Here is a 15,578-nt window from a genome sequence, read left to right on the forward strand (position 1 = left end):
TGTGGCAGAATGCCAGGCAAATGTGTGAAGGAGTGAGCCTTAGGATGACCATATGGAATCTACAAAGACTTGCGTTGCTGGCTGCCACCTTGAAACACTTAAAGATAAATGGGTTTTTTAAACCTAAGGGTGTTCTTGGTTTTATAAAAATCTCATTAAAAACCTACATAAAGTAGAGCTTGATATCTCTAGAATAGTGAGGTAAAACATCCTCTAGGAAAAATTCTTTGAGCCTAAAGGTGCATGATTTGACAGTTCTCAGAAAATTTTGTCTTGTGGCAAAACTTTTTGAGGGTTCTGTTTATTTTCAGCCAGGCATATTTTCTGATTTGCTGCTCTTTGCCTTTTGTTTTGTTCTGTTTTCTCTTTTTTCAGTTTGCCTTTGTAATTGTGACCAGGGTCTCCATTCTACCGTCGCACTTCCTTGGATACTTGTAAATTGTAGAAGATAGTACACATGCAGAAAGTGCTTGAGAATGTTTGTTTTTCCTCTTCCTCATCAAAATTTCTGTTTCAGGTTCTTCTGCAGCTTGGGCTGTGACTGCCAATGCCAGATGGCACCGTTTCTGAGAAAAGAGCTAGCTTTTGCTTAGAAGTAATACTCACAAACAATGCCAAATTAGCATAAGCAAATGTCAGTGAGTTAACACAAAGCCCACACTCTTTCTATCTTTTCTTCCCTTCCTAGGCCATGGGTGTTGAGAGTGACCAGGAAATTGTGCAGATGATCGGAACAGAGGAGCACGTGATGGCTGCGTTTGGGCCCAGTCTGGAAGAGTGCCAGAAAGCTCAGATTTTCACACAGATGCAGGTGTGTCTTTTCACGTTGTCCTTCACTATGAAAGGGAATTAATTGAAGATTTAATGCTGCTCGTCGCTAAAGCATCAGATGCAGTGACTTTCTGGGGGTAGAGATTTGGGGTGGATGTTGGGGAGATGGGAGTAGTGGTCAAGGAGCTTCTTTGGCTCATTATTTGAGGGATTGGAGGAGTCTGCCTAGACAAATTATCGGCTTTGGTGTCCAGTTTAGAAGCAGAGGGACCAAGAAGCTTTTGTTCTAATGTAATAAATAGCAAGTATTTTTTTTTTGTATTTGCCTGGTGACACAATTTTTTAAACTACAGCACCTCTAGTGTAGAAAGCTTTTTTTTTTAAATGTCTTTCTCTTTAATATTCTTTTTTATTCCCTGCCTCAAGTTGCTTTCAGCATTCAGTTGTATGTGGTCTCTGTCTCTTTTGCTGAATTTTCAATGTTTCCAGCAAGAAAGACCCAGGCTCAGAACACATTTGCCACTGCAGAGCCTTCATTGACCTGTCTTAGGCACTTCCAGCTGGAACCTGTGGATTTTAGGACCAAAGATGAAGACAGGGAACTGTATATATGCTTTATTGTTGTTTAGTCACTAAGTCCTGTCCGACTCTACAACACCATGAACTGTAGCCTCCAGGCTCCTCTGTCAGTGGGATTTCCCAGGCAAGAATCCTAGAGTGGGTTGCCATTTCCTTCTCCAGGGGATCTTCCTGAACCAGGGATCGAACCAACATCTCCTTCTTGGCAGGTGAATTCTTTACAAATGAGCCACTTTGGAAGCCCCTTTATATATCCTAAACATAATCAAAATAATTAGACTTCCCTTCCCATGTGACAGGTAGCCCTCATGGCCATACTCAGGATTTTTAGTTATATGTTTGTAAGGTGCTTTGCTAAGCATAAATCAGTAGTGACCTTCCTCATGGCCATGCTGGTAGGTAGGATTTCCCTACTATAGAGAAGCACAATGGGCATTTCTTATTTATCCACGTGTACATTGTCTATTCTGTTAGGTTGCTTACATAAGGTATAAATTCCATGCTGCTTTTTTCTTGTCACCCAGGATGTTTATAGAGATAGCATTTTCCTTATATCTGTTAGTATGTGTTCTGAAAAATGAAATGAGTCTTGACATTTTCATAGACTGAACCAAACATTTAGGAAGATTGATTGTCATATGTAAATACATATAAATTCCAAAGCAGAAAATAGTAAGGATTATTCTTACCACTGCCTTCTTCTTTTTCTGTAGTTAATTAACCAGTCAACTCTAGTTATCAGGCAGGCAGCATCAGGAGAAGTTGTTTCGATTTCAGTTCAGTTCAGTCACTCAGTCGTATCTGACTCTTTGTGACCCCATGGACTACAGCACACCAGGCCTCCCTGTCCCATCACCAATTTCTGGAGTTTATTCAAACTCGTGTCCATTGAGTCAGTGATGCCATCCAGTCATCTCATCCTCTGTCATCCCCTTCTCCCACCTTCAATCTTTCCCAGCATCAGGGTCTTCTCAGATGAGTCAGTTCCTCACATCACATGGCCAAAGTATTGGAGTTTCAGCTTCAGCATCAGTCCTTCCAATGAATATTCAGGATCGATTTCCTTTAGGATGGACTGGTTGGATCTCCTTGCTGTCCGATGGATTCTCAAGAGTCTTCTCCAACACCACAGTTCAAAAGCATCAGTTCTTTGGCGCTCAGCTTTCTTTATAGTCCAACTTTCACATCTGTACGTGACTATTGGAAAAACCATAGCTTTGACTAGATGTACCTTGGTTGGCAATGTCTCTGCTTTTTAATAAGCTATCTAGGTTTGTCATAATTTTTCTTCCAAGGAGCAAGTGTCTTTTAATTTCATGGCTGCAGTCACCATCTGCAGTGATTTTGGAGCCCCCCAAAATAAAGTCTGTCACTGTTTCCATTATTTCCCCATCTATTTGCCATGAAGTGATGGGACCAGATGCCATAATCTTAGTTTTCTGAATGTTGAATTTTAAGCCAACTTTTTCACTTTCCTCTTTGACTTTCATCAAGAAGCTCTTTAGTTCTTTTTCACTTTCTGCCATAAGGGTGTTATCATCTGCATATCTGAGGTTATTGATATTTCTCCTGGCAATCTTGATTCCAGCTTGTGCTTCTTCCAGCCCAGTGTTTCTCATGATGTACTCTGCATATAAGTTAAATAAGCAGGGTGACAATATACAGCCTTGATGTACTCTTTTCCCTATTTGGAACCAGTCTGTTGTTCCATGTTCAGTTCTAACTGTTGCTTCTTGACCTGCATAGATTTCTTAGGAAGCAAGTCAGTTGGTCAAGTATTCCCATCTCTTTCAGAATTTTCCACAGTTTATTGTGATGCACACAGTGAAAGGCTTTGGCATAGTCAATAAAGCAGAAATAGATGGTTTTCTGGAACTCTCTTGCTTTTTCGATGATCCAGTGAATGTTGGCAATTTGATCTCTGGTTCCTCTCCCTTTTATAAATCCAGCTTGAACATCTAGAAGTTCACGGTTCACGTACTGTTGAAGCCTGGCTTGGAGAACTTGGAGCATTACTTTGCTAGCATGTGAGATGAGTGCAATTGTGCAGTAGTTTGAGCATTCTTTGGCATTGCCTTTCTTTGGGATTGAAATGAAAACTGACCTTTTCCAGTCCTGGAGCCACTGCTGAGTTTTCCAAATTTGCTGGCATATTGAGTGCAGCACTTTCACAGTATCATCTTTTAGGATTTGAAGTAGCTCAACTGTAATTCCATCACCTCCACTAGCTTTGTTCCTAGTAATGCTTCCTAAGGTCCACTTGACTTCACATTCCACGATGTCTGGCTCTAGGTGAGTGAGCACACCATGGTGATTTTTCACTGGGTCATGAAGATCTTTTTTGTATAGTTCTTCTGTGTATTCTTGCCACCTCTTCTTGTATCTTCTGTTTCTGTTAGGTCCATACCATTTCTGTCCGTCATTGTGCCATCTTTGCATGAAAAGTTCCCTTGGTATCTCTAATTTTCTTAAGGAGATCTCTAGTCTTCCCCATTCTATTGTTTTCCTCTATTTCTCTATTTCTTTGTATTGAGGAAGGCTCTCTTATCTCTCTTTGCTATTCTGGGAACTCTGCATTCAAATGGGTATATCTTTCCTTTTCTCCTTTGCCGTTTACTTCTCTTTTCATAGCTGTTTGTAAGGCCTCCTCAGAGAACTATTTTGTCTTTTTGCATTTCTTTTTCTTGGGGATGGTCTTGGTCCCTGTTTCCTGTACAGTGTCATGAACCTCCACCCATAGTTTTTCAGGCACTCTATCAGATCTAATCCCTTGAATCTATTTGTCATTTCCATTGTATAGTTGTAAGGGATTTGATTTAGGTCATACCTGAATAGTCTAGTGGTTTTCCCTACTTTCTTCAATTTAAGTCTGAATTTGGCAATAAACATTTCATGATCTGAGTCACAGTCAGCTCCCAGTCTTGTTTTTGCTGACTGTATAGAGCTTCTGCATCTTTGGCTGCAAAGAATATAATCAGTCTGATTTCAGTGTTGACCGTCTGGTGATATCTATGTGTAGAGTCTTCTCTTGTGTTGTTGGGAAGAGGGTGTTTGCTATGACCAGTGCGTTCTCCTGGCAAAACTCTGTTAGCCTTTGCCCTGTTCTATTTTTGGTCTTCACTGAAAGTGAACTATTGGTGAACATGCATCTTCATTATAAACTGAAATTACATTGTAATTATGTGAAGAGAAAATGTTAAATACTTAGGAATTGGCTACATTTAGGGAGATACACTCAATGCTTTAAAGCTGTGTAATGTCTGGAAGAATAATTCAGTGAGATCCAGTATTCATATTATTGGAAGCATCATCATTGCTGGTCAGATAACTCTATCATTGTTAAGCTGTTTGAGCAGGAGTTAAACAGTGGGTTGGAAGATCATTCATTTATTCCTCTTAAATAGATACTGACAGAAAATATTGGCTAGCTAAAAGTTACTAAAGTGAACTGGAGAAGTTCTTTTAAAAGATGAGAATATGTGATTAGCTAGGAAAGACAAACGTAACTCACATGAGACAAACAGGAAGTAGAAGTTTGAGATGGCTTGTTCTCTGTGTGCTGGATTAAAGCAAATATTAATTATTTGCAACTGACAAAAGGTTACAGAGGCACAGGTAGTCCAAAATGGTTGATGACTTGAACATATGAGTTCAGATCAGATGAGATCAATCGCTCAGTTGTGTCCGACTCTTTGCGACCCCATGAATCGCAGCACGCCAGGCCTCCCTGTCCATCACCAACTCCCGGAGTTCACTCAGACTCACATCCATCGAGTCAGTGATGCCATCCAGCCATCTCATCCTCTGTCGTCCCCTTCTCCTGCCCCCAATCCCTCCCAGCATCAGAGTCTTTTCCAATGAGTCAACTCTTTGCATGAGGTGGCCAAAGTACTGGAGTTTCAGCTTTAGCAGTTAGGGCAACACCAATATTTTATGTTATTCTAAATAAAAATGTATTATCTTACATAATAGAACTTTTGACATGGCACTTCAGTAGATTGTTTAAAATATATGTTTTGTTTTGTTTTGTTTTAATGCCTCCCTTTTTAGTGACTCCTCTATTTATTCTGCTCATAAAGCCCTTTTGCTGCTACATTTGTCACAGATGTTTTACATTATCATTGCCAGGGGCTCTGAAAAATGGAGAAGAAATCAGTTACTACCTTTTTGGAAGGAGAGGATACACCAGGGGTAGCATCTTGGCTTGTTTTTAAAGCCGACTGGGCTCTTAACGCAGCCCTGACACTGTGCAGCCCTGGCAACTTTATCAGCTATTCTAGGGAAAAGTGACTTTCTGCTGCATCAGAAGGCGCCCCTGTATTCCTGTTTCTTCCTCAGGGAAGTGAAGAATCTTTAGCCTCTTCCCCAAGGGAATTGAAAAACCAAAATTTAATAAAGACAGCTAAGTTTAGGGAAAACTGAAGCACCTGTCTATTCCTTGTTCCCCACCATCTGCTGACTTGCTTCAATCAATTACTCAGTTACTACTTCTTGCTTTGTTACTGCAGCTTGTGTTTTAAAGGTCTTAGTTTGTTTTACCCTCTGATAGCCTTGTTTTTTTTTAAATCAGGAAGATTCTAGATTTGATCTCCAGTCTTAACAGAGATGTTCCAGTCAGTTTCAGGGACTATTTTAGTCAGGAATTAAAAAAAAAAAATGACAAAATGTCTAGTAAGCAGGACATACAGGTAAGTAGACAGAATACAGTGTGATGCGAACACAAATGGAAGTACTCAGTTCTGTATATGTAAGGAATTAAAGAGCAGAGAGAAAGAAGTAGGGTTAGGAAAGGCTTCAAAGAGGAAGTGGTACCTGATCTAGGTTTTGAAGCATGGAAAAAAATTTTCCCAGGCAGGAAACTGGCAGCAGGAATTCCAGGATAAAGAATCAGGGATACCAGTCCTTTCTTATGACTAAATGGAAACCAGTGTTTTGGTATTAAAATAAGTGCATTAAAAAATGCACTTATTCCTCTCACAAAATAATAAGAACCACATGATCTTTTCAAACTTTTTTTATGGAAAAATTTCAAAATATAAAAAGTATACAGAATTGTATTATGAACCCCCATGTTCCTGTCACCCAGCTTCAACATGAAAAACACTTTGCCAGGGACTTCCCTGGTGGTCCAGTGGCTAAGACTCCATGCTCCCAGTGCAGGAGACCTGGGTTTAATCCCTATTCAGGAAACTTGATCCTGCATGTCACAACAAAGATGGAAGATTCCGTGTACTGTAACTAAGACCTGGTGGAGCTCAATAAATAAATATTAAAAACAGAAAAACTTTGCTATTCTTGTTTCATCTAAAGCTCTGTCTCTGCCTCACCTATTACTTGGTTAAGTTTTTTAAATTTATTTTAATTTGGGGGGAAAATTGCTTTACAGTGTTGTGTTGGTTCCTGCTGAGCAGCAACACAAATCAGTCATATGATTAGTTTTTAACATTTCACTTTTTAGGTAAAGTGTATATACACATAATATACAAGTCTTAATTGTATACTTTTTATAAGATACAGAATATTTCCATGACCCCTGAAAATTCCCTCATGCCTCTTCTAATCAGTTTTCACCTCTGTTTTTCCCCACTTTTCCTATTTTTTTCACCATAGATTAGTTTTGCCTATTCTAGAACTTTAGATAAGGAATTATGCAGTGTATACTTCTTGTTTTGTCAGCTTCTTTTGTTGAACGTATTGACTTAGATTGATCCAAGTGTTTCCCCGTTATGTTGTGTATCCATGTTCTTCATTCCTTTTAGTTGTGGAGTAGTGTTCCATTGTATGAATATACCACAGTTTGTTATCTTTTCCTGTTGATGGACATTTGGTTTGTTTCACTCTTTGGCTGTTAAGAATAAAACTGCCGTAAGCATTCCTGTCTAAGTCTCTGCCTAGACAGTTTGGCATTTCTCGTGGATAAATAACTAAGAATAGAATCGCTGGATCAAAATGCAGTTGTGTGGAATAGTACTCAGCCATTAGAAAGAACGAAATAATGCCATTTGCAGCAATATGGATGGACCTAGAGATTGTCATACTGACTGAAGTAAGTCAGACAGAGAAGGAGAAATATCGTATGGCATCCCTCTATGTGGAATCTAAAAAGGAATGAATGATACACGTGAACTTACAAAACAAAGACTCACAGACTCAGAGAACAAACTTACAGTTGCTGATGGGGAGAAGGATCGGGGAAGAGATAGTTAGGGAGTTTGGGACTGACATGTACATGTACATGTACATATCCATTTGAAATGGATAACCAGCAAGGTCCTACTGTATAATATGTGGAACTCTGCTTAATATTACGTGGCAGTCTGATTGGGAGGGGAGTTTGGGGGAGAATGGCTACATGTATATGTATGCCTGAGTCTGTTTACTCCTCACCTAAAACTATCACAACAGTGTTAATTGGCTAAACCCCAACCCAAAATAAAAAATTAAAAAAATAATCAGTTGTGTATGTAACTTTTATCAAGTCAGAACTGCCAGATGTGACGGTACCATTTTGCAGTCCCCCCAGCCATGCCTGAGAGTTCTGGTTGCTTCACGTCCTCACCAGCATTCAGTATTGTTAGTCTTTGTAACTTTAGCTGTTCCAGTTTGTTTTGGTGGTATTTCATTGTGATTTTAATCATGCATTTTCCAGATGACTAATAAGGTTGACTAATTTTTGTGTGCTTACTGTCTTCCTTTATAGTTGAAATCATGTAAATCTTCTGACTGTTTCAACACTATTTTCAGCTATTCTAGGTCTTCTGCTTTTCCATAGAAATTTTGAAGTCCAATCAATTTATGTTTTTTAACAAACCCGTCAGGAGTATAATTAACAATAAAAATCATCTTTAATTGTTTAATTAACAATAAAACATCTTTTGGTCAATCTGGAGAGAATTTTAATAGCAAGCCATCTTTAACTATATTAAATGTTCTAGTCAATGAAAATGGCATAACCCTCAGTTTATTTAGCTTTTGTCTTCTCACAGCAGTGCTTTGTAGATTTCAGGGTAGAAGTCATACATGGTGTGATTCCTTTTTGAGGAGAGAAAGTACTCCCCCTTCCCCCAAAAGAATACTCACCCAAAGTGTTAACTGTCGACAGGATTCTCTTTGGGTGGAGGATTGATGGCCAAACTACTTATTTTCTTTGTATTTTCTAAACTTCTATAATTGTCCTGTATCAATTTTATAGTAAAAAAACTAATTATAAAAAGGGAACTATTTTGTCATTGCTGCTGCTACTGCTAAGTCGCTTCAGTCGTGTCCGACCCTGTGTGACCCCAGAGACGGCAGCCCACCAGGCTCCCCCGTCCCTGGGATTCTCTAGGCAAGAACACTGGAGTGGGTTGCCATTTCCTTCTCCAATGCATGAAAGTGAAAAGTGAAAGTGAAGTTGCTCAGTCGTGTCCGACTCCTAGGGACCCCGTGGACTACAGCCCACCAGTCTCCTCCATCCATGGGACTCTCCAGGCAAGAGTACTGGAGTGGGGTGCCATTGCCTTGGTTTATGACAAATTTTTGTTTTTTTTAAACTAGGACCAATTCAGTTTTCTTTATAAAGGTCCTTGTCTTTTTTGCTTATAGTGTTATGTATGGGTAGCTACTTAATAAATTCTTTCTGATGTCATTCAAACATTATTGTAATATATTCTGTTTTTTAATAGGCATTAAAATATATCGGGAACAAAGTCAGAAGGCAAAGGATGTGGGGAGGTGGCCCAAAGAAAACCAAAATAGAAGAAGCAAGAGAGCTCCTGGCTTCTACCATTCTGACCCATGTACCAGTGAGTAAACCCTTTGCAATTGTGAATACTGATCACTGTGGTATCCATGAACTTCTGTTTGAGTACAAGTTTACATTAATTAAAGTCTAGTTCCATAAGAAAAGAGAGAAGCCTAAAGAGGACTCTCCGATGGCCTGCCAGGAAATAATCTTCCATTATCAAGAGTTTATTTATACTTAGAGAATGTTGCTATATTATGTCATCATCTGATCATGTTTATTGTCTTGATTCTTCTTTCAATCCAAAATTTTAGTTTTTTCTTTGATATTCAAATATATATTAACAATGCTGCTAGATTTCATCTCTGAAGGTCAGAGGTGGTGTTTTAGATATTTTTAAATAAGTTAAAAACAAGCTTACAGTGCCTTGCCTATATGTGTAACTTTTTGAAAAATTGTGGTAAAACATACAAAAAAATAAAATTTACTCTTTTTATGTGTATGTTTCTGTGGGATTATGTACATTCTCACTGTTATGTTACCATCACTGCCATAGATACTTCTTAAAATATTAGATGGGCTTATCTTTTAGACCTTGAGCTCACATTGTCCAATCTCCTTCACTTAGAAGGCAGATGCTCAGGTCCAGAAAAGCTGGATGATTTTTCTTGTCATCCAGCTGGTTAGTGGTCAGAGAGAGAGAGCTAGAATCCCATCTTCTGACTCTTGAACCAATGCTTAATATTTATTTTTATTAACTTACTATTAAACAGAGTTCAGCCATATTGGCAAGAGTCATTCTTCCCCTACTCTCACTTAATACATATGTACTCTTTCTAAGTTATAAAATTGTTAGTCATACTTATCTGGTAGTCTGGTTTATGTTGACTTTTAGCATGTGTATTATTCACAAATGATCTAATTTAAGAATTGCACATTCTACCTTCAGGGGCTGATTATGAATAATGAAAAGCTGAGGGAACAGTAGAAGTGAACAGTGACCACCTAAACACATGAAGATACAGCTTTCTTAGTTTGAAACACCTTGTTAGCCAAATAATGTGGGTCTATGATTTTGCCCTTTTGCTGCAATCTGTGTGTGCCCTTGATCTGATTCAGAGAATTAGGAAAGTAAAACAAATTTTATAATATGAATTCTTTATAAACAAGCCTATAAAATATTCCTTAGAACTGACAGAAACTTAGACTACTCTCAGTATTCATTGTTTGGAATGTAGAGAAAGAATTTACCTACTTCTCTAAGATTTTTGTCTCTCCAAATAAACCAGTGCAATGATTTCGCCAGTTTTGATTTAACTTACTGATTGGGCCAGATTCATTTATGTAGATTTCAGTTGTACAAGAGAAAATTGAAAAGAACATTTGCAGCAATTTACTTATCAATCTGTTCATTTATTCCATAGATGCTTGCTGAGTTCTGACAGTGTTTTAGTACCATTCCTGTTATTTATTGCTGCACAGCAAATATTTCCAAAACTTAGTAGCTTGAGATAACTGTTCATTGCTCTCTCTCAGGATTCTCAGGTCTGAAGGGGCTCAGTGATGGGGAAGGAGGTTCTTTTTTTTTTAATACTTATTTAGCTGCATCAGGTCTTAGTTGTGGCACATAGCTCTAGAGCACATGGGCCTAGTCGTTGGAGCTCACAGGCTCAACTGCATCATGTCATGTGGGATCTTAGTTCTCCAACCAGAGACAGAACCCGTGTCCCCTGCATTAGAAGGAGGATTCTTAACCACTGGACCACCAGGGAGGTCCCAGGAAGGAGGTTCTTGACATGAGTCTTATGAAGTTGCAGACAGATAGCAGCTGAGGGTGGAGTCACCCAAAGGCTTGACTGGGCTGAACATCAAAGATGTGTCATCAGTCACATCTCTGACTCCTCACTGCCTTTCCAAGTGGCCCTTTTCTCCCCAGCAGAGTATCCTAGACTTCTTATTTGGTGCTTCAGGACTCTTAAAAGGAAAGAAGTGGAAGCTGCTAGTTTACAAGCCAACCCAAAGATGGTGATTAACTCCACCTCTTCATGAAGGAATGGCGTGAAACATATAGGGAGGGAAGGAGTTGATGGTGGTCATCTTTGAAGAAAAACTGCCACAAGTACTGAGTACAAAGATGGAAAGTCATCATCTCAGCTTTTAGAAAGTTTATAGACTGGTTGAATTTTTTGAATAAGGAGAATCGTAACAATTCATTTTTTTCTTAGTTAAATATTATAGCATTGGTTATTTTCTTGAGGCACCTTAAATTTTAATGTGTAGAGTCTTAAACATTTTTCTCTAATTTCTGAATTACAGGTTAAAGAATTCAATTTCCGAGCCAAATGTATCTATACTGCAGTGATGGTGAGAAGAGTAATTCTGGCCCAAGGAGATAATAAAGTTGATGACAGAGATTATTATGGTAACAAGAGGTTGGAGTTGGCAGGACAGGTGATTTAACTATTTTATGTCAAATCTTATTTTCCTCAATAAAAGTTAATTTACTATTCATTTTAGATAGGAGGAAGAAACAGTTGAATGGAATATAGGTTTGTATATTGGAATATAAACATTCATACGTGACTTACTATCTCTTAGACTTAAGAATTTCTTGAACTATGAAAACTCTTAGCTCTTTAAATATGTTAGTAGTGTTACCTATATTGTATCTTTTTTGAGATGTTTATTTACTCTCATTGTGTTTAATGTAGAAAGTGATGTATGATATTAAGTAGTATCATTTATTCAGTTAACAGATGTCTATTAAACTTCTACCATGTGCCAGGCATAGTTATACAAGCTGGGTATAGAGGAAAAATAAGACAGACAAAGGTCCCTTTTCTATCTTGGGGCTTAAAAGAAGTGCCTTGATGTGGTGGTCTCTGTTAGTGTCCTACTTAGAGTTTACTAAATTCTTCAGACTGTAAATTTATGTCTAACTAACTTTGAGACATTTTTGGAACCTATTTCTTCAAATATCTTTTTTATATTATTCTCTGTTGTCCTTCTAACTCCAATTTATCTTGTTTGACCCTTTGATAGTGAGGCTCTGTTAGTTTTTTTTTTCCCCCAGTTTAGCGCTCTTCTTCAGGTTGGATAATTTCTATTGATCTATTTTCAAGTTCCCTAATTTTTCTTATGTTGTCTGTAACATGCTTACTACACTGATCCAATTAATTTTTTACTTAAGATGTTGTGTTTTCAGTTCTAGAAATTTCATTCTGGTACTTTTAGCTTCTGTTTCTCTACTGAGATTTCTTATTTGTTTATTCATCACAACCATGTTTTCATTTACATCCTTGAACCTTAACAGCTGTTTTAGAATCCTGGTCTCATTCCAACAACTCAGTCATCTTAGAATCAATCTCTTGATTAAATCAGTCAGTTAATTAAATATCTCTTTGAAAAAGTGATACATATTTTAAGCTGAGCCCTCAGACATTCCAGCTGAGACTTGAGAGGAGAATCCAGTCTCACACAATCTCTGGAACTGCATTCTGTTAAGAGACCTGCACGAGCAACATATGTCTTCAGGCAGTGGCCTTATTGGAGGAATTGGAAGAGGACCAGTGTTTCTCGAGTGTGAGGTGTGGGGGTGGTGAGAGAGGACGTTGGAGAACTAGCACCATACGCCATGGGAAGGGGTTTGGATTTAATTGCTCCTGCAGTCGAGAATCACAAGAGAGTTATAATCAGGGAAGTGACACCATCAATTTCAGTTTAAAAGATCTTATTTGGAGATGAACCTGTCAAGAAAGTCCGGTTAGGAGACTGTGGCAGTATTCCAGATGAGTGATGGTGGCTGGGATCATAACAGCAGGTATTAATTACCACGTCTAAAATGTAAAAAACTGGAATTATAATTGTATCAGTTTTTTCTGAGAAAAAAATTAACACCTGGCATACTTGGGAAGTTGTTTGGTCAATGGCTAAGGCTAACAGGTGGGCTCTTGGCCACCTTCAGATTGACCACAGTTCAGGGGGTTGATTGTGTGTATCCCTGCCGCCAACAATCCCAAATTTTTACAGATCTTTATAATTGGAAAAGAAATCTTGATGTTCAGCTAGTCCTTTAAAAAAAATGTTGGTTGTTTGGAGGACTAAGGAATGGAGTTGAGAGGGGAGAGGAAAAGACTACCCTGTTGCTTAAAAAATTAGAATTAAAAAGAGGGTTCCCATGTGCAAGAAAACATTGCTTTATAAACAGTGTAAGAACATAAAAGGCATTGTGTTGGCAAAAATGTGTAAAAACAATAGCTGCTAATTTCACACCCCATGGGATGAGGGAGTATGAATGTGCTTCAGCTTTAGATAACAGAGCTGTATCCACTGGCCAGGCAGGTTCACAGAGCCTTCCCTCAGTCTCACTGCCACCAGAGGGCTGGCCGGCTGGCCGCCAATAGAGGTGTTAGCAAAACCTACCGGTTTCAGGCTTAATCTTTGCACCTACCTTTTCTCTTTCGGTAATGTGTTCATTATTTGCCGAGCATTACTCTATTCTTTGTCTGCAGATTTTTTTGTTTCTAATGCAGCTTGCTTTGTATGGGTGAGATATGGAATGGCACCAAAATCCGGCACCCTGGAAAGCCAGGGATTTCCACCCGGTGACAAAAGAATGCCGTCTTGACTTCAGAGATTGCCTAATCCCAGCTGTTCTGATAATGTAATTAAGGCTGCCTAATGTCTTTAATTTTGCAACCAGTTTGTGTGAAAAGGAGAATTTGGCACTCTGAAGGCTTAAACACTAAATAGCAATCTCAAGACGCCTAATTAGAATTCTCTGACATTAAGCTAATTGGTGAAACTGTATTTCAGCAGCTTAACTTCTTTATTAATTTTTTTTTTTTAGCATTTTCATTGAAAATCAATTGATGAGCTGTCAGCATTTTTTCTTAAATATAATTTGCTCTTTAGTGCTCCTGTCTTAGGCAGGCTGAAAGGCCTCATGCCAACAGTGAGAGGTATTGAATATTATAATATCACCAGCATTCCATCCCTTTTCATCATTTTACTCTTGACCTAAATAGTGTGGCTTATTGTGGGAATAGGCCTTGTAGCTTCTTACTGCTCTGTGAACTGGAGCACATTATTTCTCTTATGAAGAAATTTGAAGGGTGGAGAAATTTATTAATGAGGCCGTAGTTTTGTTGAGTGTGCTCTTACTCTTTACTTGTTTAGTACTGGAGCATTTCCTTGTACTTGAATCAGGGGGCTACAACAAATTCATCTAGGATCCCCAAAAAAACTTTATTGCAGTTTGAGACACAAAAGTCTTAAGTGTAAGGGACTAATTAAAACAGAGCTGAGCTTTTGTGGTTAAAGGTTAAGGGCATTTGCTTCTGTTCAGGATACTTATTCAAGTCCCTTTGCCAGTTTCCACAGGAAGTTGCTGAAATGGGCTTGTCCATCCCTCTCTTCCCCTGCACCTGCTTCCATTCCCATATTCTTTTTCATGAAGGAAACTGCTGGGTCTGAGTGGAAGAAAAGATTAAGCTCTCAGAGGAGGAAGTTTTCTTTTTAGAACACTTCTGACATGGTAAATCAAGGACCCTGGCTTTCCCGTCTGCAAAGTTGATTTTGTAGAAAAGTGGAAGGATGTGTCTTTTATCTTAAGGGAGAAGAGTATAAACTCACGTTCTACCTAGGAAATGCTTTCTTCCACAGTGGCTGGAAGAGACGACTCATTGGCTTTCATGTCTTCTAAATTATGAATCAAAAAACTACCTGTGGGTTGTAAACATTCAAGAATACAGTGTGGAATTTGGAAAATCTTTAGCTTATAAGATTTTCCTGAACTTCAGAATTCCTGAATTATGTAAGGAGTGCATATATAATGTCCTCCGATACTACATTATTGTGCTAGGTAGCTTAAATTACATATATATCCAACTGTTTTATTCCTCTATAAAGGAATAAAAAACAAATGTAATTGATTTTTCAGGGGAATTTAAGTAGTTGTAATTTTATATTTGATTATTGAAGAAGTATGCCTATTATTTTTTGGTCATAAGCCACTTACTTAGTTTTGTGAACTGTCTATAAGTGGTGTTCTGGTTTTGTCTGTTGCTGCATTGTATGGTATCTATCTCAAAACTTAAGACAACCACCACTGTCTTAAGTGGCTTAAGACAGCCACCATTTTGTTATATCTCACGATTTTGTGGGTCAGGAATTCAGGCAAGATCCAGCTGTGTAACTCTTCTGTATCACATGGAGCTCAGTTGGTAGTGTTGTGCTGGAGGTGCCAGGATGCCTGGAAGGCTGGGCTCAGCTCCGTCTTGACCATGGCAGCACTGTGACATCAGAGTGGCTCAGGACTCAAGTGGTTTCCCATGCACAGGAGAATCTGCGTGACCTTAATGAGTTCGTCTTAAAAGTCACATCTTCACTAACTTTATTGGAAAAAAAGCAGTCACAGCCTTTGCCTGAATTGGGGCAGTAGGAGACATAGCAAGCAGAGATTTGGGCAAAATTTATCTACATTATCTTGGGATTTTCTCCCAAG

At 38.6% G+C, this 15,578-nt stretch overlaps 1 protein-coding gene across 2 annotated transcripts in view; it reads left to right on the forward strand.

Moving 5' to 3' along the window:
• The window catches only part of POLR3B (RNA polymerase III subunit B), a 115,948-nt gene that overhangs the window by 25,892 nt on the left and 74,478 nt on the right, over positions 1-15,578 (forward strand). For both annotated transcript variants that reach the window (XM_019961239.2, XM_070789655.1), the window contains 3 exons: positions 689-811; positions 9,015-9,134; positions 11,390-11,524. In XM_019961239.2, coding sequence (XP_019816798.1) covers positions 689-811; positions 9,015-9,134; positions 11,390-11,524 — 378 coding nt within the window. The remainder of the gene's footprint in view (positions 1-688; positions 812-9,014; positions 9,135-11,389; positions 11,525-15,578) is intronic.

The sequence above is a fragment of the Bos indicus genome, chromosome 5, assembly GCF_029378745.1.
Source record: "Bos indicus isolate NIAB-ARS_2022 breed Sahiwal x Tharparkar chromosome 5, NIAB-ARS_B.indTharparkar_mat_pri_1.0, whole genome shotgun sequence".
NCBI classification, from domain to species: Eukaryota; Metazoa; Chordata; class Mammalia; order Artiodactyla; family Bovidae; genus Bos; species Bos indicus.